The sequence below is a fragment of the Dermacentor variabilis genome, chromosome 11, assembly GCF_050947875.1.
Source record: "Dermacentor variabilis isolate Ectoservices chromosome 11, ASM5094787v1, whole genome shotgun sequence".
Classification (NCBI taxonomy): domain Eukaryota; kingdom Metazoa; phylum Arthropoda; class Arachnida; order Ixodida; family Ixodidae; genus Dermacentor; species Dermacentor variabilis.
In genome coordinates, this window is record NC_134578.1 from 8,394,135 (window position 1) to 8,421,962 (window position 27,828).

The 27,828-nt window shown below is 44.2% G+C and overlaps 1 protein-coding gene and 1 long non-coding RNA gene across 2 annotated transcripts in view; one reads left to right on the top strand and one right to left on the bottom strand.

The window, feature by feature from the left end:
* Nucleotides 1-16,455, top strand: part of LOC142564313 (venom metalloproteinase antarease-like TtrivMP_A) — a 57,678-nt gene extending 41,223 nt beyond the window's left edge. The window contains exon 14 of the mRNA XM_075675264.1: nucleotides 16,237-16,455. Coding sequence (XP_075531379.1) covers nucleotides 16,237-16,371 — 135 coding nt within the window. The 3' untranslated portion in view covers nucleotides 16,372-16,455. The remainder of the gene's footprint in view (nucleotides 1-16,236) is intronic.
* The window catches only part of LOC142564315 (uncharacterized), an 89,499-nt gene extending 70,871 nt beyond the window's left edge, over nucleotides 1-18,628 (bottom strand). The window contains exon 1 of the long non-coding RNA XR_012824545.1: nucleotides 18,486-18,628. This is a non-coding gene — a long non-coding RNA (uncharacterized LOC142564315). The remainder of the gene's footprint in view (nucleotides 1-18,485) is intronic.
* Nucleotides 18,629-27,828: the final 9,200 nt, after the last annotated feature.

A 27,828-nucleotide genomic window follows, 5' to 3' on the forward strand; every position in this document is an offset into this window, starting at 1 on the left:
ACTAAAAACGTAATATATATGTTTGAATGTACGCTGTCAAAAACAGTACATTGAACAAACAGAAGGGCCTTTTAGATTGCGCTTTAACAATAATAAATCTCGCGCTAACACGTTGCCCAACCTGCCCATCTCAAAACACGTGCACCTTCATGACCACTCATTTGATAAGATGAAAGTCATGCTACTTGAATCTGGAGTTCGTTCAAATTAGAATTGAGAAGCCCATGAATGCTTTCTTTTCTATAAGTTTGACACCGTCGCGTCTACTATGAATGAGTATAGGAAAATTGAGTCGCCTGTCTTCGTACATCCCGGTCACATCTTCCTTCGTTTTCCTTCTTTTTACGAGCACGTAAATATTTCTGTTTTGTTTTTGTTTGGTAACATAGAATCTATTTGGTGACTTCCTGTGCGGTCCCCTGGTAATTGCCTTTCGCACATCATTTTTAGTGTGTTTCTTCGCTTTATATATTCAAACACTATGTTTGCAAGCACCATCTGTATATGTATGCATTAGCTGTATATATATATACATATATATATATATATATATATATATATATATATATATATATATATATATATATATATATATATATATATATATATATATATATATATATATATATATATATATATATATATGCCGTAGCGTTGCTGCTTCGTCGGACGTAAAAGCTGCTCGACAAAGTTATTTGTCATGAATCTTGAAGGATCGCATGCCGCCGCGGCAGATACTGCTACGACACGTCTGGGCAGATTACAGCCAGGCAAAACATGCCTTATGGACATTTTAAGCAACTGGCCGCTAAGTTCTGTTTCAAAATTCGGGGTGCTTTTCTTCACGGGCTATCCCCCTCTGCTATGAAGCGGGCAGCCTTAACTCTGCACTCCTGGCGCTCTAAATCTCGATACTGACTGAATTGAGCATTTAAATTCGACGATGAATACCTTTATTTAGCTGAAATGCCCAAGATATTAAAATATGGGGTGCAATAAAATTTGGCTGCCTCAAAATTTGCGTTATAATCAACAACACTCAAGTTTTCACTAAAAAAATCTAAATTACGATTTTTTTATTAGCCTTCTCACACTCTCGTTACTAACGACAAAGTAAGCCCGCTTTACCTAAGAACTCTTCTTGCAAGAACACCACTTCCACTGCGCTCGTGCCATTTTTTAAGTAATCTGTATAGTCTAAGAAAAGACACCCTGTAATTATTATAACCAATGCAATGCAGTGGCTATTGTTGGTGAACGTTGCGCGACATTCCGCAGTGTGGTTGAGCAACGCTAGAACCCTGCCCAGCCAATGCCGCCATGGACTGTGCATCTGTTCGCTCGGCCAGGGTCATGTGACAGTAAGGCGCTTAAGTGGAGACAAATAGGGATAAGGCAGGTACAGTTAAACTTCAATATAACGCAGTCGCTAAACAAGGCACTTTGCATCGTTATATCAAAACTTTGTTATATTGAAACTCAGCCTTTTATGCAGTTAAGTACATTCCCTAATGAATATTTCTTGCACGGAATGAATGAATGAACTCTAGGGTTTTACGTGCCAAAACCACGATTTCATTATGAGATCGGTGTACTATTGGTGGACTCCGGATTAACCTTGACCAGCGGGAGATCTTCATCGTGCCCCCAATACGCGGGACACGGGTGTTCTTGTATTTCACCCCCATCGAAATTCAGCAGCCGCTACCAGGAGTTGATCCTGCGACCTGGTGCTTAGGAGCGCAACGCCATAGCCGTTAAGCCCCCCCCCCCCCCCCATTTCTGCGAGCACTGTTTCTTTTTCTTACACGGCAAGGGCCGCAACATTTTCAGTATTATCAGGCAACAGTAATAAGCAAATCTGACTGAGCAAAAAGTATTTTGTTGAATTTGAGAGTCGGCGACGAAAGGCACTACTTCATACCATGTCGACGATATCCTCGAATTTTATCTCCCTTGGACTTTATACAGGGAACACACGGGGAAGGCGCGAGACGGCAATCCAAGACGATGAGCAAAACGAGAACAAGGTAAAAGTGGGAGCCAACGTTTCTACAAGTGGACTTTCTACTTTGTAGAAACTTTCTACAACTTTCTACAAGTCCGCTTGTCAAGAAATGTTGGCTTCCGTTTTTACCTTTTTCTCGTTTTGCTCATTAGACTTATACGGAACATAACGTTGCTACGCCACGGCGGTCGCTCTTGGTCGCGCGGCGCGTGATCTGTGAGACAAGTTCGCAAGCAGCCACACGTAATTCAACAATTTGCCCAGCTGCGTCCGCAGACGTTTGTATTAACGTGATAGCGTTAAGGACCCCGTGTCAGATTAAATCCGGCGTCCGGCGTCGGACGTCGCTTCGACAAAACTATTTTCTAAGCAAATTCCGAACCATACATACCCAACGACTCTTCCACCACTAAAGTTGCTCATACCTTGTCTTTCATTCTCTACAAAGTTATTCCTCGGAATATTGAGAACGGCTGCCCCCAAACAAACGTAATTAAAGAAAACACAGCGACAGTGCGTATCTTTTATGTTAGGTATTCTCAGATTGAAGTATCGATAGTGCGACACAATAGCAGGAGTTTGACCCACGTAAAAGGCAGCGCTTCTACCAGGAAGCTTTTCCCGGTAATCGTTGCGGTTAGATAAGCTGCAGTTGCCGGGAAGCATGAAAAGCAGTCATTGGTCTTCGAATGCTATTGCGTTCCACTGTTAAAGGCGAAGCTTAAGCGTCCTCCTTCTTTATGGCCTTGATAATCCTTCGCGGCGGCAACGAAATTTTGTTATATTGAAATAGTATATTTCTTATATTGAGGTTTAAAATACATGGTGTTCACAGAAGCAAGAAGCTATAATAAAGTAAATACTTTGATATGTCCAGAATTTCATTATATTGAAGTCCCTTATAGTGATATTTAACTGTACTTCCGAAAAAAATTCGCTAGCGCTTCATTTGTTTTAAGTGTGTTTCAATCAAACTACACGGCAATGCTGGAGTACACCACCTTCAAAGAAAAGGGCATATTTCACGCCGCTCACTAGTAACTCGCGTAGCGCTGTGAACTATCAACTAAGGACATTCTTATTTTATACTGCGTTATACAGATGAGAAAATAAAACAGCGTAAAGCTATGCCAGGACCTGAAAAAATATTGGCAGCAGCCAGAAATTGGTCACCTTGCTGAATAACGGAGAAAATACGCAGCGATGCCCTGGTGCGTTAATTGAACAATACGGTAGAATGCGTAAATTGGCTGTCGCGTGTTTGTCGCCATTAGAACTGAAAAACAGCTCATTTTCGCTTAGCCTGTGTACGCGCTTTCATAGGCTGAACAAATAACATGCGTTTCACGCATGCCTTTCCAGACATGCAGAATACCGTAGAAGCCATTAGTGCAAACCACACATAACCAAGAAAATTTATTAAGAGAAAATTCCCAGGCTTATCAAAGCGAGCCTGGAACTGAATATTCGCTTATGTAGCTTCTAAGCAGTTTTGTTCTGATGACCACCCAGCTTTTCGCGCATGTAATATTAATGTGGCATAATTCATTTCACACGTCGTGATTCTGGCATGATAATTAATAAACTAAGAAACAGAGCTCATTCTTTCTTATTTTCATGCTAATGGGTTGAATAGCATGAATAAATACACTAAACTGGAAGCCAGTTCTCCTCTGCCGTTGTTCTGAGCATTTTGACATAGACGCTTTTTAGTGCACCCCATTAAACGGGTTCCTTTCGCTTGCGATTCATTATTTAATGGTGTCACGTTCAATAGCTAAATATTTGGTGCACATAATTTTTACCCTTTTAGTGCATAGACACCTAGACACAGTCTTCCTGCGTCGACGTTCAAGGTCTTAAGCTCAATTCTAGCCTATGGATATTTAGCAATCGTGACGTGAGAACACCAGTTCGAGAAAAACACTTCAAAAACATAAGGAAAGAAGGAAGCAATAGCGCAAACTATACAATTATGCGCACCTGTGGCGCTTGTCGCATTTTTTATTCTGTTTTACTACTTTGTAGATGAATGTGCGATGAATCTGAATATGTCGCAATGACGGGTACACTTTCTCCCCACTTTTTTTTCTAATATGTCAAGCGCAATCACCGATCAGTCTGTTGCTCGGATGTCGGAAGTCATATAACTCACGGAGCATTTTTGCCTGTTTCATTCATATTTCCGTTAATAAAGGATCGCATATTAGCCCAGTAGTGAAAACTGCTATCCTGCTACCCGATAACAGGTGACCAAATAGACATTGCTAAGGGTGGGGGGGGGGGGGGGGTCAATCCGTTCCTTTTTCGCATTTCGTCATTACAGGGATGATTAAATATAAAGATTTAGGTCTACCTTTGCGAAGCACCAGGATCAACGAAGGCTCAATGCTCCACCTTAAATTACGCCTCCGCTTCATCAACCTATTTCTACCAGCAAAATAATAGCACCTGAACTGTAATGGCATTGCAGATTTAATGGCACAATAGAAAACTTGTAGACTCTCTCGTGCTTGTCACACACGACACGATCTGCGAGTTTTTTTTTTTCTGCGAATATTATAACATGAGTCCCTCGCTCTTTAAGGTTTTCTCTCACATTGTCTTCCAAGTGAGTGAGACAACTTTATCTGGAATCCGGGGATGGGAGGCTCGGGCCTGAGGCCGCCTAGATGGCCACTGGGTGCTGTTGCTCCCGTGCAGCCTCCATGGCTCGCTGGACGACTCAAAGTTGGCATCTTGGAGTCGTGAGCTCAGCAGTGCGGCCGACCACCGCGCCCGTAGATTTTCCTGGGAGGCTGCCATTTTATTTTGACATATTTTACATCCCCACAATATCTGTTGAAGGGTAGCTCTAGCATAGTTGCCTAGCTTCCATATATCGCTCTTGTAAACCTGCGGGTAGAAAGTCTTTAGTTGCACGGGACTCCTATACGTTTCTGGTTGCAATCACTTCTAAGTAACGGATTCAGCTCTGTTCAGTTTAGTGTGAGTCAGTGGTAATATTCGCCTCCGATTTTATACAATTTGGTAATATCGCTAAATCTTCTTAATCTGTATTTTTCTCTCCAAATCTCTTCCGCGTTCTCGTGACCAATGGAAGTCAGTTCTTGCTTATCTCGGCGAGTAAGACCGTTATCTTCACGGTGTGCTACCTCACTGGGGTTGATTGTGAGAATGCCAGGAGTCGGATGCGCTGGAAACCAGAGCAATTGCCTGCCGTTCTTCTCTGCATTGGAGAATATTGCTCCGTTGACTCTGATGGTGTGCCACGCTTCGGCAGAGATCCTACCCTTGGCATAATCTCTAATGACCTCCTGAAAATCGCTAACGCTGTATTGAGGATTCGTCGAGACCAATGCTAGTGCAATGGCTGTATCCTCTGCTGTCTCAGAAGTTTAGTATATTAACTGACACTCTTGTAAGGGGTTTTCTGGTGGGATCTACGACTACTGTTACGTAGCTATTTCTGTGTTGGTATTCAGCCACTATGAAGGTTGCTCTGTCGTCTGACCCATAGCTTCAGATCATTTTCTCTGCTCTACTCGTGCATCTGCCCTTGTAACCTGGATGCATGTTCTTAGGTATATTTGGTACTAGGAGTTTGTCACGAATTTCTCTCGTTACCGTCCTATTTCCCGTATAGATTGTCGTAATTCATTCCTAGCTTGCATAGTATATGCCGTCCCGTTTTGGTTTTGGTTAGTCGTTCCGCCTGAGATGTTTGTTGTGCTTCTCTAAGTTCATCCAGTGTGTTGTGGAGTCCTAATTTTAGCAAGAGATCTGTGCTCCTACTGATGAGAGTCCCTAGTGCTAGTTTGTGTGCCTTTCTTGTCAGGCTGTTAATTTTGGTCGTTTCAGCTGCAAACCAAATGTGGAAGGCTACTATTTATCTGATCTGACTGATTACCAATGACTGTATCAGCCGTATGATAATTTCTTCCTGCGTACCCAGGTGCTTGTTAGTTATTCGTTTGATTAATCTCATGGTGTTAGTTCCCTTTGTGTTTAACATCTTTATGGTTTCCCCCTTTTGTACATTTGTTCTCGATTACTAGATCCAGCACTTTGAGCTGGTTGACTATTGGGATATTCCGCCTGTTCTTGGTGTGTAGCTTGATTTCCTCATGAGCCATGTTTCTGTCGTATTCTTTGGCAGGCCTGCCCATAAGTCTGGGGCGGTATAAGAGAAGCTTTGATTTTTCCATAGAGCCTGTCAGGCCTGTTTCTATGAGGTGTTCCTCTATTAATTTTATTCCGGTCTGGAGTCGTTGTTCTATTCATCCGTCTCCACCATTAAAGACTCAGATAGCAATATCGTCCGCGTAGATTATCTGATTCAGGGACTCTATGTAATTTTGTTTTTCGAGGAGTCCCATCAAGACGAAATTGTACAGCGAGGAGATGACAGTGCCTTGCGGCATACGTCATATTCGTCTAATATTGCGTTTATATTCCCCGTTGTAGCTACGATAGCTGCAAAGGGGTGCGTGTGTTATGTATTCCTGCCTCTAATTCGTTGAGAAATTCCTCTTCGGTGCCCTCATATGCGTGTATCAACTTATTAATGGCTTGCCTGTGGTTTTTCTTGTTATTCTCAGCGTCAAGCAGGAACCTGAGCATGTGCCAGGTTTTGGCGGTGCTTAATTGCCCATCCATGGAATTACATACCTTGTACCATTCTTGTTTTGTCCACTGCTTAGCATATGTTACTTTGTTTTGCGTTATATGCGTTATAAGCGTTATATGCGTTATATGCACTTCCTTAGCTTTGTATTGTGCTTATGACCTTTAAGTCTAATTTGAATCGACTGCCTAGCTTCCCACATGTGGAGAAGTCTGCTATCGCATTTCGCCAAGTTAGACTCAGGTGGTGTTATTTTTTCTGGCAGCTTTGACGTCATCACTGAGCTTTTTAGTCCATTGTTCTGTGCCTGTGATAGATCGCTGCTGTGTCGCCTCTCGCGTTCTTCGAAGTAGTTTGATCGGTCAATCCTTGGGTCTATTCGGTCTTTCTCTGACCTGTAACTCCTATATGCGGTAGTCGCTCCCCAAATCTTTCAGCGTGTCGCGCCACGCCGCCTTTTCTATGTTCTTGGTAAACGTTAGGTCTGAGTTTGTGTCCGTTCTTAGCGCCGTGCCTATGCCAGGGTCTGTGACGAGTCCGAGGCCTAATTCTTGCGAGTCGATCCATAAGTCCCTTGCTTTTGGTCTGGTATATAGATATCGCCACGTGGTCGGAAGGGCTCTAAAGACTCCTCCTATAACTACCGGATTTTCTCCAGCGGGCTTTACTGTGTTCGCAATAGGTACTTGAATTTGTGCCTAATGATGATGTGTGGTGTTTTATGGCGCAAGGGCCAGCTTTGGCCAAAGAGCGCCATGACAAGTGGTAATTTGAATTTGTGATCATGTAGCGCGGTGTTGTTATAAATGGTGAAAACAATTAAGCTACGTCCTGTCTCCTTTTGCGGGATGCGTGCCAGTAAAATATTGTCAATGTGCGCTATGCGTGCATTGTGTTCACGCACGTTATGTTTCTTTTTACAAGCGTGATTAGTGATCTCGTCTCCCCTTCGGCATACCCAAAAGATATGTATCCTGCTAGGTTTGCGATTCCATGTGTGTCCTGCAGAACTATGACTTCTGGTGCATCCTCGGCTTTTAAATACTGCTCCAAAACTGACTTTTTGCTTTTGTAACATTACAGTTCGACTGCCATATCCTGAGCCCTCTTTTAGCGCTCCTCATTTCGGTTGCGACCATGGAGGGGAGGGGGGGGGGGGAGTTGGAGAGAAGCTGACCTTAAATAATTATGTGATTGTGAAATGGGTAAGGATTGCGGTGCTTCTGATGCACCAGAGGGGAGTCCATTACCTGGTGACTGGTTTGCTTTTAGGATGCCTAATCTACTCATAATTGCTACTTTTGCCTTAGCCATTTGGTTCATCATTTCGTCCCGTTTTTCATTTGACTTTTGTGTCTCTACAAGAGCCTTTTGGATACCGGCAACTGTTTTAACTACCACCATGTTATCTTATCACTTCCGGCTTGGGCCTTGCGTTTGAGCGGAGAGGGGTCGTCGCCTTCGAACATCTTATTGTCAGGGATTTCAGTCGGCTCTTTAGTTCTCGCGTGTGGAGCGGGAGTTACCCGATTTATTTGGCTTTATCCTTCCTTGAATTTTTTTTTATTTCATCGCTCATGCGTGCAAGCATAATTCTCAACTTTGTGTTCACGTGTTCTAGAGAGAGAGAGAGAGAGAAAATAATGCAGAAAAAGGCAGGGAGGTTAACCACAGGTAGTTCCGGTTGTCTAAACTGCGTAAGGGGAAGGGTTAAGGGGGATAAAAAGAGAAAGAGAGCGTAAGGGGGAGGTAGAAAGAGAGACAAGCACCAACAAAGCGCGTACGCTACAAAACGGTAGGGGGCGGCATTCTTAGAGTCTGTCGTGAAGCCCTGTAGACCGCAGGAACATTAATAACGCGAGTAAGGCCTTCAACGCGGATGTTCTTTCGGAGCATTGGCCTAAAGCTTTTAGTTCTGATAGTTAAGGATTCTCCAACTGGTCCAGTACTCTGCACGTCACTTGTCTCTGAGCACTATATCGCGGGCAGACACAGATATGTGCGAGCGTCTCAACGATGTTGCATCTGTCGCACGTGGGGCTGTTGGCTATTCCAATGATGAAAGCATATGAGTTCGTAAAGGCAACGCCTAGCCACAGACGGTAGATGATGGTCTGTTCCCGTCGTGGTAACCCAAGCGGGAGGTGCATCCGTATGTCCGGAGACAACGAACGCAACCGACACATGGTGAAAACATTTGAGTCCCACAGGGGCAAAGTACACTCACGGGACATCAATCGCAGCTCAGCCGCAGCGTCTGTTCGCGAAAGCGGAATAAAGACTCATTGACCGCTTTCATGAGCAGATCGGGCGTTTCGCCGGCGTGGTCATTCCCGTTGATGTCACAATGTACTGGAAGCCACTGAAATATTATGTTGTGTCCCCTGTCATGGCCTTGATGATATATGTGCCGAAATTCTGAGGCCAGTTGTTCATTGGGTCCGTGGCGCATTGGGCTTCGTATGCACTGGAGGGCTGCCTTGGAGTCACTAAAGACTGTCCATTGTTGCGGTGGCTTCTACTTAATGAAATTAAGTGCAGCACGGAGCGCCGCGAGTTCTGCACCCGTCGATGTGGTCACACATGAAGTTCTTAATTTGATTTCCTCAGATTTTCTCAGATGAGTGCAGCAGCAGAGCTGTTGAGTTTTACTGAACCATCTGTGTATACATGTTGCCGGAATCTGTGCACGTTGTGAATGCACTCCAAAATTGCTTGTTTCAATGCTTCCAATGGCGCTCCAGCTACCTTTCTGATTCCTGGAATTGTCAACGGCACTTGTGGCCGGTGCACACACCACAATGGATTTGATAATCGTGTAGCGGGCGTAAATTCTGATGGCAAGAAGGATTGATGTCTCACAATAGTTTTGGAAAAAGTTAAATGTGGCCTTTTCGCTGCCAAGCACGCAAGATGGTGGGAGGAAATCCGAGTCAGGTGTCGGATGTGTGCTCTCAGGACGTCTGTACCAATGTGAACTGTCAGAGGAGCGTCTCTGGCTATGGCCACAGTCGCAATCGATGATGTAACTTTGGGGAGACCGAGACAAGTCCTGAGTGCTTGCGGATATTCGTAGTGCAATTATTTCCCAGTACAAGTAAGCCGTACCACAGGAAGCCCAAAAACAGTGCTTTATATAGTTGCAACATTGACGGTACTGTTGCGCCCCAGGACTTCCCGCCGAGAAACACAAGAAGGTCCACATCTTCATCAGCATCATCATCATCATCAGCCTGGTTACGCCCACTGCAGGGCAAAGGCCTTTCCCATACTTCTCCAACAACCCCGGTCATGTACTAATTGTGGCCATGTCGTCCATGCAAACTTCTTAATCTCATCCGCCCACCTAACTTTCTGCCGCCCCCTGCTACGCTTCCCTTCCCTTGGAATCCAGTCCGTAACCCTTAATGACCATCGGTAATTTTGCCTCCTCTTTACATGTCCTGCCCATGCCCCCCATTTCTTTTTCTTGATTTCAACTAGGATGGCATTAACTCATTAACTCATTAACTGTTCCGTCACCCAATCTGCTCTTTTCTTATCCCTTAACGTTATACCCATCATTCTTCTTTCCATAGCTCGTTGCGTCGTCCTCAGTTTAAATAGAACCCTTTTCGTAAGCCTCCAGGTTTCTGCCCCGTAAGTGACTACTGGTAAGATACAGTTATTATACACTCTTCTCTTGAGGGATAATGGCCACCTGCTGTTCATGGTATGAGAATACCTGCCAAACGCACCCAGCCCGTTCTTATTCTTCTGATTATTTCAGTCTCATGATCCGGATCCGCCGTCACTACCTGCCCTAAGTAGATGTATTCCCTTACCACTTCCAGTGCCTCGCTACCTATGGTAAATTGCTGTTCTCTTCCGAGACTGTTAAACATTACTTTAGTTTTCTGCAGATTAATTTTCAGGCCCACTCTTCTGCTTTGCCTCTCCAGGTCAGTGAGCATGCATTTCAATTGGTCCCCTGAGTTATTAAGCAAGGCAATATCATCAGCGAATCGCAAGTTACTAAGGTATTCTCCATTAACTTTTATCCCCAATTCCTCCCAATCCAGGTTTCTGAATACCTCGTGTAAACACACTGTGAATAGCATTGGAGAGATTGTATCTCCCTGCCTGACGCCTTTCTTTATTGGGATTTTGTTGCTTTCTTTATGGAGGACTAGGGTGGCTGTGCAGCCGCTATAGATATATTTCAGTATTTTTACATACGGCTCGTCTACACCCTGATTCCGTAATGCCTCCATGACTGCTGAGGTTTCGACAGAATCAAACGCTTTCTCGTAATCAATGAAAGCTATATATAAGGGTTTGTTATATTCCGCGCATTTTTCTATCACCTGATTGATAGTGTGAATATGGTCTACTGTTGAGTAGCCTTTACGGAAACCTACCTGGTACCTTGCTTGACAGAAATCTAAAGCGTTTATGATTCTATTTACCTTAGTAAATAGTTTGTAGGCAAATGACAGTAAGCTCATCGGTCTATAAATTTTCAAGTCTTTGGCGTCCCCTTTCTTATGGATTAGGATTATGTTAGCGTTCTTCCAAGTTTCCGGTACGCTCGAGGTCATGAGGCATTGCGTATACAGGGTGGCCAGTTTCACTAGTACAATCTTCCCACCATCCTTCAACAAATCAGCTGTTACCTGATCCTCCCCACCTGCCTTCCCCATTTGCATATCTCCCAAGGCTTTCTTTATTTCTTCCGGCGATACCTGTGTGATTTCGAATTCCTCTAGACTATTCTCTCTTCCATTATCACCGTGGGTGCCACTGGTACTGTATAAATCTCTATAGAACTTCTCAGACACTTGAACTATCTCATCCATATTAGTAATGATATTGGCGGTTTTGTCTCTTAACGCATACATCTGATTCTTGCCAATTCCTAGTGTCTTCTTCACTGCTTTTAGACTTCCTCCATTCCTGAGAGCATGTTCAATGCTATTCATGCTATACTTCCTTATGTCAGCTGTCTTACGCTTGTTGATTAACTTCGAAAGTTCTGCCAGTTCTATTCTAGCTGTAGGGTTAGAGGCTTTCATACATTGGAGTTTCTTGATCAGATCTTTCGTCTCCTGCGATAGCTTACTGGTATCCTGTCTAACGGAGTTACCACCGGCTTCTATTGCACACTCCTTCATGATGCCCACAAGATTGTCGTTCATTGCTTCAACACTAAGGTCCTCTTTTTGAAATAAAGCCGAATACCTGTTCTGTAGCTTGATCTGGAATTCCTCTATTTCCCTCTTATCGCTTACTCATTGATCGGCTTCTTATGTACCAGTTTCTTCCATTCCCTCCTCAGGTCTAGGTTAATTCGAGTTCTTACCATCCTATGATCACTGCAGCGCACCTTGCTGAGCAGGTCCACATCTTGTACGACGCCAGGGTTAGCGCAGAGTATGAGGTCTATTTCATTTCTAGTCTCGCCGTTCGGGCTCCTCCACGTCCACTTTCGGCTATCCCGCTTGCGGAAGGTATTCATTATCCGCATATTATTCTGTTCCGCAATCTCTACTAATAACTCTCCCCTTCTATTCCTAGTGCCTATGCATTATTCCCCCACTGCCTTGTCTCCAGCCTGCTTCTTGCCTACCTTGGCAGAATATTGTATTTTGTTTTGACTACCCATCGCCGATTCCACGCCTTCATAGAAGCTTTCGACTTCCTGGGCATCATGACTGGATGTAGGGGCGTAGACCTGAACAACCTTCATTTTGTACCTCTTATTAAGTTTCACAGCAGGACCTGCCACCCTCTCGTTAATGCTATAGAATTCCTGTATGTTGTCAGCTATATTCTGATTAATCAGGAATCCGACTCCTAGTTCTCGTCTCTCCGCTAAGCCCCGGTAGCACAGGACGCGCCCGCTTTTTAGCACTGTATATGCTTCTTTTGGCCTCCTAACTACACTGAGCGCTATTATATCCCATTTACTGCCCACTAATTCCTCCAATAGCACTGCTAGACTCGCCTCACTAGATAACGTTCTAGCGTTAAACGTTGCCAGGTTCATATTCCAATGGCGGCCTGTCCGGAGCCAGGGATTCTTAGCACCCTCTGCTGCGTCGCAGGCCTGACCACCACCGTGGTCATTTGCTTCGCAGCTGCTGGGGACTGCGAGCCGGGGTTTCATTGTTGTGTTCATATAGCACGTTGTGGCCAAGTACTGCACCAGGGTAGCCAATCCTGCTCTGTTGAGGGAGTGCGTTACCGGTTCTGGTCACCGGGATCAGGCCACACTCCAGGCCTGTTTATGCAATTTTCTCAACATGGGTTTTTTTATCCGGTGGAACATTGCGCGGCACCGGGATTCGAACCACGGACCTCTTGCACGCGAGGCAGGTGTTCTACCTCTACGCCACCGCTGCACCACAATGCAAGGTGCACCGCTGCAAGGTCCACAATGGCGGCCAAACGCTTTGTCATGTACGAGATGTGAGGGCTCCAAGACAGGTCTCTGTCAATTATGACGCCAAGAAATCGGTGTGTTCGTCTATATCGTATAATTTGTTCATTAAACCGCAACGCGTACGGGGCCATCGCTTTGCGAGTAAAAGCAACGAGTGCACATTTCTCAGCGGACAGCTCCAGGCATTGTCTTGTTAGGTATGTTGACACAGCCGTTGAGACTTTCTGAAGTCATTCGTGGACTTGTACACGCACGATATGCAAATGTCTCATATGCATATATACAAATGAGCATATATGCAAATCTCATATGCATATATGCAGCCCACATGCAAATGTCTACATATACGGAGAGCTGAACGGTTTTCCCTAACGAATCAGCGAGGCCAACGAGCACCAGGTTGAAAAGGCTACGGCTGAGTACTCCTCCTTGCGGTACACCACGACTGGTATAGCTAGGTGGCGTTGGTCCTTTATCTCGTTATGGATAAGACTGTCCCCACCAGCGCCTGAGCGCGCGCCATCGACCACGTCTGCCCAGCTCACCGAGTTTGGCTTGTTTGCTGAAGAGGCTGGCCTAGTTCTGGACTTGGATCTGGATCTTGATCGCTAGAAGTCCAGTTTAAAATTTATTCTACATTGTCTAGGAAAATGCGAACTATGCCTGGCGTCCGGCTATTATCGGCAACTTGGATCACAAAGTGCATGACGAGCCCTTTATGAATGTTAGGCAACAAATACACAATATCAAAGACTGACCGAAGTTCTCCCAAACGCACTGAGAACCTTATTTCTTTCTCTGTGTTTCACATGAAAATCAAAAGGAAGAAAAAACAGCTAAGCAAAATACCCTTGAAGCAGCTAAGCGGGCGATAAAAGCACATCAGACCACACACGTCGTATCAGAGCTTGCCGCGTTAAATCTCGATAGCTGTCGCCGCCCGCCCTACATAGGAAGAGCAGGTTATGGACAGGGAATCATTCAACCGCATATATTCTGCCGTGTCCATAAGGCATTTATGAAGCGACGTACGTGACTACCTACATACTGCAAAATCGGGTCAGGCGTGCATAAAGGACACAAGAGAAGAGAAGTGGACAACACGAACGCCGGCGTTCATGTTGTCCACTTCTCTTGGGTCTTGTCTGCACGCCTCACTCTTTTTTGCCTAATGAATCCTTACCAACTAGCTCAGCTTTCTGTAGTTCTAGCTACATACATTAACATGAGGCAAATGTCATGCTGCAGCATCTACATGAGCTGTGCTTCATCTAGAGCTACTGAACACTGAAGAAGTTAAGGGCAAACGGAGTTTTTATTTTGCGATCTGTATGCGACTATTTCAGTGAACAATAATGTTTCAGTTTGTGGATTACATCATCATGGTGATGGCTGCACTATAGAGGTTACTGAACACATTTATAACATTAGGAATGTGACAACATACCATGTAATACTGTGGATACTGAGGCCAGCACTATTGTGAAGCTTTCTTCAGGGTATACTGCTTTTTTTACAACAGTGGAAAAAACTTTCTCAGAATATTTTTTCTGAAAAAATATACAGATCTCTGGCAGGGATATAATTTCGCTTAGGCTTCGATGAAACGGCAAGCGGAAAAGGCGCCTTATGATGACAGATTTCGGCAGCGCGATTCGTCTATCTTATGTGTGAGTGTGCCACATCTTACTGGAACAAATTAAACTAACCGGTAGCTGCCAGGAAAGCCCTAATTGCTACTAATTACAACGGGAGCTCACCGCTGTATTTAGTGTAAATGAACAGGAGACGACCGCAAGAACAATGGCACAGCGACTACAACGACGGCCAGGACACCATGACGATGACGCCATCAACATAGATGACGGCAAGGTCACAGCAGTGTGAGAAGGTTGTTAGGATGGTGGAACGTATTTTTTTTTAATGTTCCGCTTACTTAGTGTCCCTTATGTTTAACGAAACTAAGAGTGCTCCTTCGACGCACGTCACATATGCTGAAAGAAACGCTTCGATTAGCTATTGGTGTAAAACTCTATGATGCTTTTTTATCTTGGCCAAATAATGCAAGCGCGCCCTCCCACGCGGTATTTCGATAAAGCCATGAACGCCCATTCACCTGTGCACACCAATGAGAACGCTGGCTCATATCACTTGTAGTGATGGCACTGACCAGCATATCTTTAGACAATATGGCCTGAAATAACCGTGCTACGAATTCACGCTCGTATATGGCCCCTATCGCCCCGTCAGAAAGGCGATGCGGAACTTAGGCGGTGTACACACGAGACAGGTTTTCTATTTGCTGTCGGGAGCATAGTAAAGCACTCTTAAAAAATTTACAGCCTTTGATGCGTATCTTGCCCCACAACGATAATCGTCCTCTTACTTGGCTGCACTTCCTTTCTTTAACGCTGCGAGCCCGGTATTTCTGTGTCACGAACGGCATGCGCGTTACCCATAGCCTTCTCGACAAGAAAGCAGCGAGCGCAGGGTTTCAAAAAAGGAGTCGCAAGCAAGGTAGATGATGATTATCGTTGTGGGACAGATATACACCCCAAAGTGTGCAAGTGTTGCAAGAGTGAGAGCTGCTGAAATGACGAACAGTGTGACAAAGATGTAGGGTTCAAACTATTGTTTATAGCGTCATTTTGGTTCATCTGTCTCAACCAAAGTAAAGCATAGGACGGACAACATCGCTGTCAGCATTGCTGTGTTCGCTATATATGCGCCTGTTTTTCATAGCAAAATGCTAATATCAATATTATAAATTCCACATGATTGTGTAATTGGGCGGAAACGCCGCCGCCACTGTGGCTGCTGCTTTACGTACACTCTGTTGCTTTGAGAGCGGACTCCTTTTTAAGGAGTCGCCTGCTTCCTTTTCGAAAAATGTGCTTGGTTTCTCACTCGACAAAGGCACGTATGATGGCGTCTCGACACCGCTGCATAGGAAGCACTCTCAAAGCATAGAAAGGCGTGGATTTTACTTTCTTTGGGAGGATGGCTGTGTGATTTTAGCGCAGCTGAGCTTTGCTGGTTGACAATGCAGGCATACCAGGTTAACTCAAGCTTGCTATTTTAGACGCAGGAAAATTATTCACGGGCAGACTGTTTACTGCATAAGCTTACAAATGTCCGTGTACAAAAATAAAGTGCGTTCTTCTTTCCATTTTGCAGTGGAACGGAAAGGAGGGCCTCTTAGTACAGGTTGATGTTCGTATAGGACGACGAGAGCATGACAGGAGGGAACACGGGAGCAGAAGTACCCTATCTAATATCATACTCATTTCAAGGAAATCACACAAAGAATAGGAGGAAATATGCAAAGAAATAAAGAGGCAAAATGTATGCAACAAGCAACAAATTCATTGAGCATTGTGATTTCTTTGAAATAGAAAGTGAGTTGCGGGTCAATGATTCAGTCTGTGTGATCCTCCCTTTCGTGCTCTCGTATCTTATGCGCTGAAATATAGAATAATATGATTATTCTCATTTTCTTGCAGCGTAACGTAATGCATATGTAAATATTATGACTGTCCCCTTTGGAACAGGGTGTTAATGATGTTATCAAGCTCGGTATTTTTCACTTTCTTCGGCGTTTATTTTCGCACTTAGCAGACATGATTTGTAACCATCAAGCTTGTAACAATTTATTGCCCTGAAAATGTATCTTCTAAAATTGCGGACTCCGTGCCATTGCGCTACTAATGTTGATGCCGCCTTCTAAAATTCTTCTCCTACATTTATTCACATTTCCGCTAAAATGAAAGACGCTCAAGACTTCGGGTAGGCTAACTAAGTCCTCATTTATCTTTGTACGTCTGCAAGCGGAGCCATCTGTCAGGTAATCTTGTTTTTACTTCTATCATAGTGTTCATCAAATGGCTACATTGGCAGCCTTCCTACTGCCAACAGAGAACTTCATTGGAAAACTTCTTTTTTTAATATTGAACAAAGAAAAACTTTATTACCCAATTAGCAACAGCGGAAAGATCGCAGTTTTCTGGAAGACTTTCGTCATGCTGTGCCTTCTACGTAGTTCCATAGTGCGCCTGTGTAAACATTAGGCTACAATGACGTGCGTTAACTGGGGGTGCTATAATGCAAAGCTATTCTATACTGCTTCTATTCCATGTCTGCCATCAGCCTTCCACGATTGACGAAATATTTTCCTGGAGACAACCTATTTAGCCTGTCTCACACGCGGCGCCACAAATACCGTGAAAGTTCCCATTCGATATGATGTAAAAACGCTGCTTCGGCACGATTAAGCCGAACAAAAGAATAATTGTTATTTCCCTTTCTATGCCGTTTTCGTCATTAGCATTCCATGGCTGATCAATCTTTTTCTTACTGCGCCCACATAGCCAGTCTGTTACGCGACGTGACAAAACCGCAAAAACTCACTACGTGAAAGTGACGTGTACGCACTAAAGATGCATTAATCTGCCTAACAAGGCTGACATTTGGGTGGAGGGTGGATTGCCGGCAACTCCCCCTTTCCGAATGGAATAACAAATGGCTGACCACCCACCGCTCTGGCGCCAATCACTCGCGGCTGCCAAGGAGAATTAATTTCTCTGCGTATAATAAAATTATTGCTATTCTTTAATAAAGTTTCTTCTTCTTCTGCGAAGATATAACGTTTTCGAGCCCTGTCGGCACGTACACGACATCGCTTTACTAACTTTTATTTGCCGAGGATCCGTTTTAGCGGCATTGTTAACCTTTCATTGCACGAGCCGCCGCAATTTCTGACCAACCACCACGCACACAGTAAACTAAACGCGCTTCAGTAGATGAGTCGAAGACGCTGGCACTGTCCTTCTCGACCGGTTATGTATACGTTCGCTGCGCTATCTCGGACCCACCAAGAGCCTCTCCACTTCTGAGCGCTCCTCGCCTCTTGTCAGCCAATCATATCAGAAAAATTTGCCAAGGAGACCGTGCTATTTGCTATTAACGCAAACAAATGCGACTTCCTATAAACGAGGAGAGCAACAACGACGCGGGTCACAACCCGGGGCTTGTGTCGGCGGTTACGTAAAATTGACGCAAGGAGATTGGAATAAATGCCGCATAGAATAGTCCTACCCTACACGGCCTCACAGCCGCTTCTCCCGCATTCTGCGAACAGATTGCACGCAGACAGATCATTGCAAGCGCCATAAGAAATCTTTGCCACCAGAGCCCAAAGACGCCGGCTAAACATTTATTTATTTAACATTTCCTTTCAGGCCTCGTGTGATGCATTGGGTAAGGGAGGGGGGGCGTCACAGAATGACTGAAAGAGTGTATATAAGGGGTATATAACAGAACGTAGTATACATACATGAATAATAGACAGTATAAAGATGTATACACAGCATTATATGCAAACATTAGAGAATTGCACAAAAAATAATAGGAGACAGCAACGTACACACCAGTAACGTTTCATCGGTAATTTTCATCATGTTATTAAACCACTCGCCCTTCGTAACGACAAAGATCGTTATGTTTAAGCAAATATGTTTCTGCAAATAGCACAAATATTGCACAACTTTTCGTTCTTTAATTTGTCACCTGCACTTCCTACTACTGCTGTTCTTTATGCAGCGTTCTATTGAAGTAGCACTGCACGGCCTTAATTTTTTGCAAGGACATTTAACTGAAAAGTAAGGCCACTTAACATCACCTGAGTCACACAAGTGCGTCTGCTGTTCCTTCGCGAGAATAGTATGCATGCGTTCTCGATCGCAGGTCATTGTACACTTTTTCGGCTTGTATGCAAACGATGGTTTAAAAGGACATTTTTTCCCCTTTAAACAAACTAACTAATAACATAACAGCTCTGAACACAGACCGCAGTATAAGTTGAACGATCTCCTAGTGGACAATGAACATATGCACTCAGAACTGTCCAAGGGGCATTTGGCTCGGTAAGACGGAGAGCACTACATATCCTTCCTGAAATAAGTAAAATGAGCGACCTTAAAATCACGAAGAGCACGTAGTCATAAGCAGATGCTGGGATGCTATTAAATTTTGTTTCCTTTTACTATCGTGCCTTCCACCTCCACTTGCACTTTTTAGCGCCGCGACACTTAAGTGACGCATTTGCATATTCAACATAAAAAGTTAGAAATTGAACCGAACTTAGCTAGCGAGCATGAGCATGCAGCCTCGTTCAGAGAGTAATGGTTGCCATAATTTTGTTTCTATGCTCCGTACGTTCCTGCTTTACGCCTGGGTATATCATCAATGTGAGGATGATATCTATGTGAGCGTGGGTATATTATAACAGAGAGGGCGCAGCCCTAGTCAAAGCCTGCACTAAGCAGCTCCAGTGCCAAGAACCCGATCGCATGACGTAGCGACGCCATCAATGCGCTGTGATGTGATCTATCATGGGATAACGATGACCATCACAGCAACAAAGAACTTTAAGCATGGCCTTAATACATATTTAGGAATGGCCAAGCGTCGGGTGCTTCTAGGAAAAGAATAAACAATAGTAACTACAAGGGTGAACCAAAGAGCCAGGAAATTTGAAACATGAAACCGAAGGATATAATTCGATTGAGTAGTCGTATCAGATGAATTGATCCTTTGATCAAAAATAAATAAAATATTCTTCATACAATTCACATCAAAAATAATTTTGGAGAAATACAATAGTAAAAAGACAGAAATTAACACGGCAAACATTTTGTGGCTTCGAGGAACGCACATACAGTTTATATTGTAAATTACAAGCAATGTCGCTTATCCATTGTGGCGTATTTATCAGGCAGCAGACGGCCGTAATGTTTCGAGGATGTGCGCATTGACACTTCCTTGAGCATGGAGTCATAAATCTCGGTTGCCAAGGAATAAGCCTCCGAGATTGCCTTGTTTGAAAATAAAGCGAACCATCAAAATACATGCGCAACGACGACTTAGCATTCGTTTACTTCTCACAAGCATCTGTTGTACTTCAACTGAGATATAAAAAATATGTTCAGTTAATAAAGTAAGCAATAAATGTATATAGAAAACTATTACAATGCCGGATCGCTTCGAGCAATACATAATTAGAACCCAACCTTTCGGCTTTACCTGAACAAAATTTTTAAAAATATGCGTCATGAAAAGTTTTCGAGTATCACTAAATTGGTGATATTGGAACCCGCCAATGTAGGAAGCCTTGGAGTCTTGACCATCATTGCAGTAGTCGTATACTTATCTCAAACAACAATAAATTGCTCCTGTAAATACATTTACGACGTTTATAACCTTGCAAGAGCCCTTTCTATATCTATGCGGGCATGGTGTACAATAGAGCACATTTTATTACCAACTATTTTCGGAGACCGCTCGACCAAGAGAAATAGAAGGTTCCCTTGCTAAATGGTTATATTTGTTTAAGTGTTGACTAAAAGCAGCTCGAAATCCGTCGAAGGCCATCCTAATGCGACATAAAATTCCACTGGACTTTTTTTCAGCCGAACTGCCGGGAAAATATTAAGGCTAAAGCATTACGTGGCTCATACCCCCGATAGCCCTGAAAAAAGTGCGTCGTCTGGTCCAACGGTACAAAAACTATCATCAACAACAATGGCTCCTAGCCCCCCTAAGCAAGCAAAAATGCAATGGTTCATCCTTCTCGTAATATAGAGGCTGCAATCATTCATCAAAGTAGAGTAGCATACGTTCATTGGAAATCATGCATACAATGCACAGAAACCCAGCGTCTAGTCGAGTGGTACAAAAAAAAACCGTGTGAGCTTCTCAATGGCTCATGCCCCCCGTAAGCAAGCAAAAAAAATGGCTGTGGCTTAGCTAAGGTTAAACCCAGGATGCGAAGCATACTAGCCTTTATTTTAGTTGTTGAACCACTGTTTAGCCTGGTGAACTGCTGTTGCTTGGCTATATTTGGTTCGGCTAGACGAAGAAACAACTCATGCGTTACTCTGCTTATTCTTTTATTTTCCAACCAATATCGGTATTCTCGCGTCTGTAGTAAAACCATGTCTTCTGCGAGCTGCTCCTTTCGTTTCTCGCTTTGCCTCTTCCTGTAAGCACGTTCCTTTTCGAGACGCTGTTGCCTCTGTTCCGGAGTTTCTTCGGCACGTATTCTCCACTTGGTTGCCTTTCGCCGCTCCGAGCGAGTAGAAGTACTCCCAGATACACTCGCAACTTCATCCTTTACCTCGGACTCTGTGGAGGAACGCTGCTGTTTAGCCGCGTACTGTGCACGTCGCTTGGCAAGCCAAACTTCTCGTTCTTCGGCGGTTTCCGTGGCTCTTTGTAACTTGCGCTTTGCGGTCTGACGAGCGGCCCTTTCCTTTCCCGCCATCGCGCTATTCAACTGGCCTCGACGAGAGCGCGCCGCTCTTTTATACAGCTGTTATGACGCCAGTGCCCTAGCGGGAGGAGCGGGAGTTAGGCCGCAGTACCATCTGTGCGACCGCAGGCGAGCGCACGAGCTGAGACCCGGCTATGTAGCTACGCGGCCGCAAGCGAGCGCACGAGTTGAGCCTCCGCTTTTGCAGCTGTTATGACGTCATGTGGTAGCTACGCGGCCGCGCGCGGCGCAGCAAGGAAGAGCGTGGTTGTGCGGCTAGTATGCTTCGCATAACAATGCAATGGCTCATACCCCCGTAAGGCTGAGGCTGCAACCGCTCAGCAAAGTGAAGCGAACAGTGCATACATTCATTGAAATCACCTATACAACACAGAGAAGAGCATGTGTTTCAATCCCATGCTGAGAGGATGCAACGTAAAGTTGAAGAGAAACTTCAATGGCGCGATTCCGACCCCGATTATACGAGAGCGCGAAGCCGCAGATAAGCGTCGAAAACGAACCGAAGAAGCCGAACTGCAAGCGCGACGATACGAGACGCCGCATATTACCGAGTGTGCAGCTGCAGGCTTTCACCTTCACGTGTTACAGGAGTGTAACACGCTGCCGAAGTTTTATGCAAAGAACAAATATCATCTGCTTTCCGTAACACAAAACGCGTGCGTGCTCGTGGAGTGTTGTTAATATTGCTATGTGTTCTGAAAGAACACATAGGAATATGTTTCAAATCGTTGTATATGTGAGAGCTGGTCACATTGTAGGCGACGCAAATAGTCACTAGAATTAAAGTTCTGTTTAAACATTCCATGTTTCTCGCGCAGCTAGAGGTTGTAGCCGCGTATTATACAAGCAAAGAAACGAGCGTTTTCTTTCTGCAACACCTCGCGTGCGAGCCACTGACATTCGCCCCTTTTGAATATTGGTCTTACAAGTTTAACTATAGAAGGAAATTCTCGTCCTCAAGTTTTACAATAATCATTATTTATGCATATATATATTATGCTGATTCTGGCTCTGTAAGCATGCGTACGTGTGTGCGGGCGATACCCTTCTTATTGGTGTGAAGCGGGAATGTTATACGAAGGCCCCCATTAAGGCGAGCTGTAATTACAAACTTCCATGGCTTATTTTGGCTTAACATATTTATATAAATACCGAAACAACTAAAAAAACGTCAGAATATAGGAGACAAAGCAAGTGAACATGACAGTGACCATGACAAAACGATTTCTCTGATTGCACGTACTAGTTTTCTCCGAGAACAATTTCTAATCTTCAATGGCGATGCGAGACCTGCTGATTATTCCCCTTACCATGTCATGAGTGCAGCCTGAGCAATAACGTGCGTACAATTTCAGTGTGTGAGAGAATCTGTGTAGCAACCAAACATGAAGATAATCGTACGCTCGTGATTACTAAGGCTGTACTCATATCATGCGAGGAGGAATGTATCAGCGAGTCTTCCATCACGTTGTCAGGGAAGAAATTATTGTTCCTGAAAAGCAGAGGCGTGTGCGAACACACATTGTCACTTTCCTTTATTATCAAGCTCCCCTGTTTTCTCGTCTAATTGTTTCTTATTTCTTATTTCTATACTACTAAATGTCGATGTGGAGAGTCTCGTTGTAAGAATGTTTGCTTATGCTAGAATTTATCTTGTTTTCTAAAATAGACTGTGGGTTGCAAAACCATAGCAACCCTTTGAAGATCTTTATGGACAGATCCCTTGTGCTATAGTTTGCGTTTTGGTTACTTAAGAATGGTATATGATACATTTAAAGGTATTTGCCGTCATTTGTGCCTTGATAAAATACGCTAACTTCGTTTGTTTTGTGTGGCCTTCGCGTTTTAAGAAGTTACTCTTGAGCTTTTCTTTGTGATATAGTAAAAACCCATTGTGCGTAACACTCATAATAGGGTGTCAAACAAGTCCTGCGTGCATCGAATGCAGCAGACTCCTTGAACGAGCTTATTGCTTCAAAATCACTTGTTTTCCGATGTTTATGCTCTCCACTTCGGAGTGCTCGGTAAAAATTTCAAGTAGTGTTTCACTGTCACGTCCGCAGTGTGTTGTTGAGAATAAGGCGCGCAACCAGCTAGTTGCGATTTCCTGTGCACAAGGGCCTTTCGCACTGTTTAAATGCCATTGCCAGAGGTTTTGATATTGACATACTTTCTTCACGCCTGAAGAAGTTCGAAACGCGTATGCGGTGATCTAAGAAAAGTCAAGCCAACAATAGCGTAGAGGTCACGGTGATGCGAAGTGCAGAAATCTTTTTGTCATCGTGTTAAAAGCATTATATATTGTCTACCTCTTTCTTGACGAAAGGTTACACTGGCAAAACAAGGTGTTACTTAGACGACAACACAGCAACAATAAATGTACGCCCTGCTCCCATCTGCCTACTCATAGTATACATAAGTCCTGTTCCTGCAGGCACGAGCTTTACAAAAAAAAATCAGAGGGCGCGGGGGATCGTCGAAACCTTGCGCACCAAGACCAACTCTGACGCTTGGGTATCAATGCCGTCTGCTGCTCTCTTTGAGTGTCAACCTTTTCAGGTGCCAATAATTGTGTTTATTGAAAACTTACTTTGGCCTTACTATGTCCACATTCCTTGCATCTTGAGAATCAGAAAAACCGGACAGCGGCAGAATATACTTGATTTACAGAATGTAGAATTGATTAGAATGTAAATAGAATCACTACTGGAACGTGAGGTATAAGAACACCAAGTATTTCATGTCTAGCAGGTTCAGTAACAGCACCTAGCCCACTATTGGAATATTATGTTTGATGAGACATCGTGAAAAACAACGAAAGAAGCAAACCCGCTATTTACAACAATATACTCACACCAAACAAAAACATACATTCGTCTACCGGCCTACTAATATTACTGACATTTTACAGACTTTATTGAAACTTTCAGCAAAATTCTAACTAGAAATGTTTCAAGATGAATGCGACATATTTTAAATATCATTATTTTCATCAAATGCTTTAGCTGTTGAATCACTATGCTGTCGTACTCAATTGTGTGCACAGTGCCATGAAGGGTTAAATAGATTCGCTGGAAGATGTCTTGGCACTGAATGAGCCTGCGCGCGAAGGTCACCATTTTGTATTTACTCTTTCTTCTGTTTTATAAGATGTCATTTTCTTCTGAAGCGGTTGTTCTCCGTCTTCCTTCTGTGTTATTACGTTCCTGTTGTGCTGCAAGCGAAACAAATGTATAACTGTTACTCCGAAATAAACAGCTGCAGTTGGAAGTCAGCGCGCCATGTCTTCCTGTTTATGGCCTTATCTTGTCCGTGTGTTCATCTAACGCTCACGATTCGCACAAAAGAAGCAACACCAACTCGCCCAAAAACCACTTTGCGCAGTTATTCTAGAGGTTTTCCAAAAAATAATGTTTAATTCGAAGAGTTATCTACGGCGTACCCTACAGGAAGCAGTGTTACAGAATATAAAAGGGTGAATGTTTTCCTAAGCCCCTTGCAGGAGGTGTCTCTCACCACGTGTGGAGTCAGGTATTCTTTCTTTTTTTTTTGGGGGGGGGGGGGAGAGCAGGGGAGGGGGCTAAGGTTCTATTATTCTCTGTTAAGTTTCCCATGCTTGGTGCATAATAATGCAACTATTACCTTGAGCAGTCCCGTAGTCTGCCTGAAGGCGTGTACCATCCTGTACTTGTCTGGGGCGGATATTCGAAGGATATGCGCTTTGTTCAAAGGTGACATGTCAGCGTAAAAGAGAGCAGGGCACTGGCCGGAAAAACTTAAGGGGGGGACGAAGCCCGTCAGCTCCTCACCCCCCGGCTGTGCCACTGTCTTTCACTGTAACGGCCGTACTGGTGACCCCCTACGTTGATTTGGGCTCTTCGTGAAGAATTTCATTCAGTTGACGTAAGTTATTTAATTAATTTATGGGGTTTTGGGGGCCGAAGCCACTTCCTGGTTATGAGGCATGCCGTAGTGGGGGACTCCGGAAATTTGGTCCACCTGGGGTTCTTTCACGTATACCTAAATCTAAGTACAAGGGTGTTTTCGCATTTCGCCCCAATCTAAATGCGGCCGCCGTGGCCAGGTGGGTGAAAAATCATTTATAGCGATATTGATGGTGTCGACTGCAGCGTATAGGGACGTTTGAAAAAGAGGTTTTGGTAAGTTTATGAGTTCGTTCTTCCCTCTACTTTGGCTCTATTGTGACGTCGAATGCTGAAGCTACATAAGACAAAAATACAGAAGCTGTAAATACAACTTCCTTCAAGATTCTGCATTGTTTTGAAATGTTCAAAGGCAATCTTCCGGTCAACATTCCGGTAGATACGAATTTCCTGTGACAATTCCATAAAACTTCATTTTAGTGATGTACGTCTGAGAGGCCGCGTACATGATCAAATGCACTTTTGTTAACCAACCACATCGTGAAACTTCAGCGAAGTGCTAATAATGAAGTGCACAAAAAGTTTGATTCAACTTTTTTTATTTCAATCTGACACAAACTACATCTAGCTGAAGGCTAGCAGTGCTATATAAATAGCGATATATCAATTTATTTTTTTCACCTTTCATCTCAGCAATGACAGTCAATGCAGTACAGCTCGCGTTATATTTGGCCACATGAGTTCTATTTACGTACAGGGGATTTCAGAACACGGGTGTTGATATTCTTCTTATTCCATCTTCATCAAAATATGGTCAGCGCCAGCTCTTGATTGAAACGTGATTGGCCGCAAAGCTACTGTCGTTAGGTGAAAATCAATGACGCACGGCTTTCTCTTTCATTTGCCCTTTCACGAACACACTCGCAAGCAACCCACTGTTAAAGCAATGGCGTGTGAAACGAATAGCAAGTTCCTCAAGAGCAGGCAGGCATAAAAGAAAAGGAGCGTGAGCAGCAGTATATGTAAGCTACCGAAAACGTAAATGGAATGGTTTGTGTTTCCTTGCAAATTATAAACATCGTATTAGTTCCAACTCCCTGTGTCATAATGTTCCCTAAGGGATCCACGTGCCAACACATACTCTAACAGAATCTACAAATTTGATGTTTTCTTCCACCGAATGATGTTTCTGATATTACCAGGAACATTGTGCAAACAGCGTTGTTTGAGGGGACTTGTACGGAGAGCAAATTACTGCGGTTCATGTTCGTATATCTTCAATATATCAGCTTACAAAAGACGTCGTATAGCGCTGCGTTATAGCTAAACTTTTCGCATGCTCGTACAAGCTGGCGCTTCTCTTCGGCTCCTAGCTTCAGTACGAGGAAGTCGGATAAACAACTGACTCCAGTCTTGATACGCAACCACACTGTTTGTCGTGTGCCGAAATATTGCGACTGAACAAATGAACTGCTGGGATCATCCACGCACACAGCCTGGGTCCCGCGTTCCGCCACACCACGCCCTGCCCGCTTCGCCTAGGCCACTTCCTCGCGAACCGACTTCCTTATAACGTCCGCCATTCTACGCACACCTCTCACTTCAGCCGCGCGACACCCGCTCGCACGGTTCACACATGGTTACCTGCCTTCCGCCCATGCGCAAGTCTATGCCATCTGGCGTCGGCTCAGCGTCCTCACAGCGCTCTGCGGAAATCCAAAACACGTAGGGCATCGTTAGGCTCCCTCCGAGGAATCAGTTATTTCACTCTCGCTGCAGGATCTGTTGCCGTGCTTGCTAACATCGTTGAGCCACTGCCATGGAGAGGCTATGGTGCTGGGTTGAACTCCAGGAACAAGTCAAACTTGTTTTATTTGGGAATAAGTAGCTCGCGCTATTACTATTCATCTTGTAGCTTCGTGCCACCTTCACAATGACTTTAACTTTTCCTGTGCTGAAATATTGTCACCGCCGGGACTAATACCATTTATTCCACGCTCTTTCCAAGTTCATTGAACTACCACCTGCGCTCTGCGCTACCACGGTTCCTCACAAGTCATTGAACCAAGGCTGAATGTCCGTAGTCTTTCGTCGCCGAAAGGACGTGTGAGTGCGAAAGCTCCTTCTCGTGAGTCCGTACGTCTAACAAAAAAGCGTCTACAGTGATTTCGTTAGAGCAGGGGTTAATTGTGGTTATCCGCATGCCGATGTAGACTTCTTCACGGGGTTCCTAGCCACACTCTCCACGCCTACTTGACACGTTCCGAACCGTCTAAACACTTGAAGTGACAAGCCATAATAAAATGCAAGCCACGTAAAAGATGTGCCCGATAACCATAGCCTAACAGAAAATTGTCTAGTGGTCAGCGAATACGTCAACGCGGGAATCGTCTTAGAGGCATTTCGCTTCGCAAAGATGTTGGACTGTTCTCAGAGCACTTAATGGCAACCTTAAAGCCATAAAGTGCACGGCATCGTTGCCAGATGGTGGCACGAAAATAAATGTCCCCCCCACCCCACTTTTACGTACTACTTTCCACTAAGGCATAAAAGGAA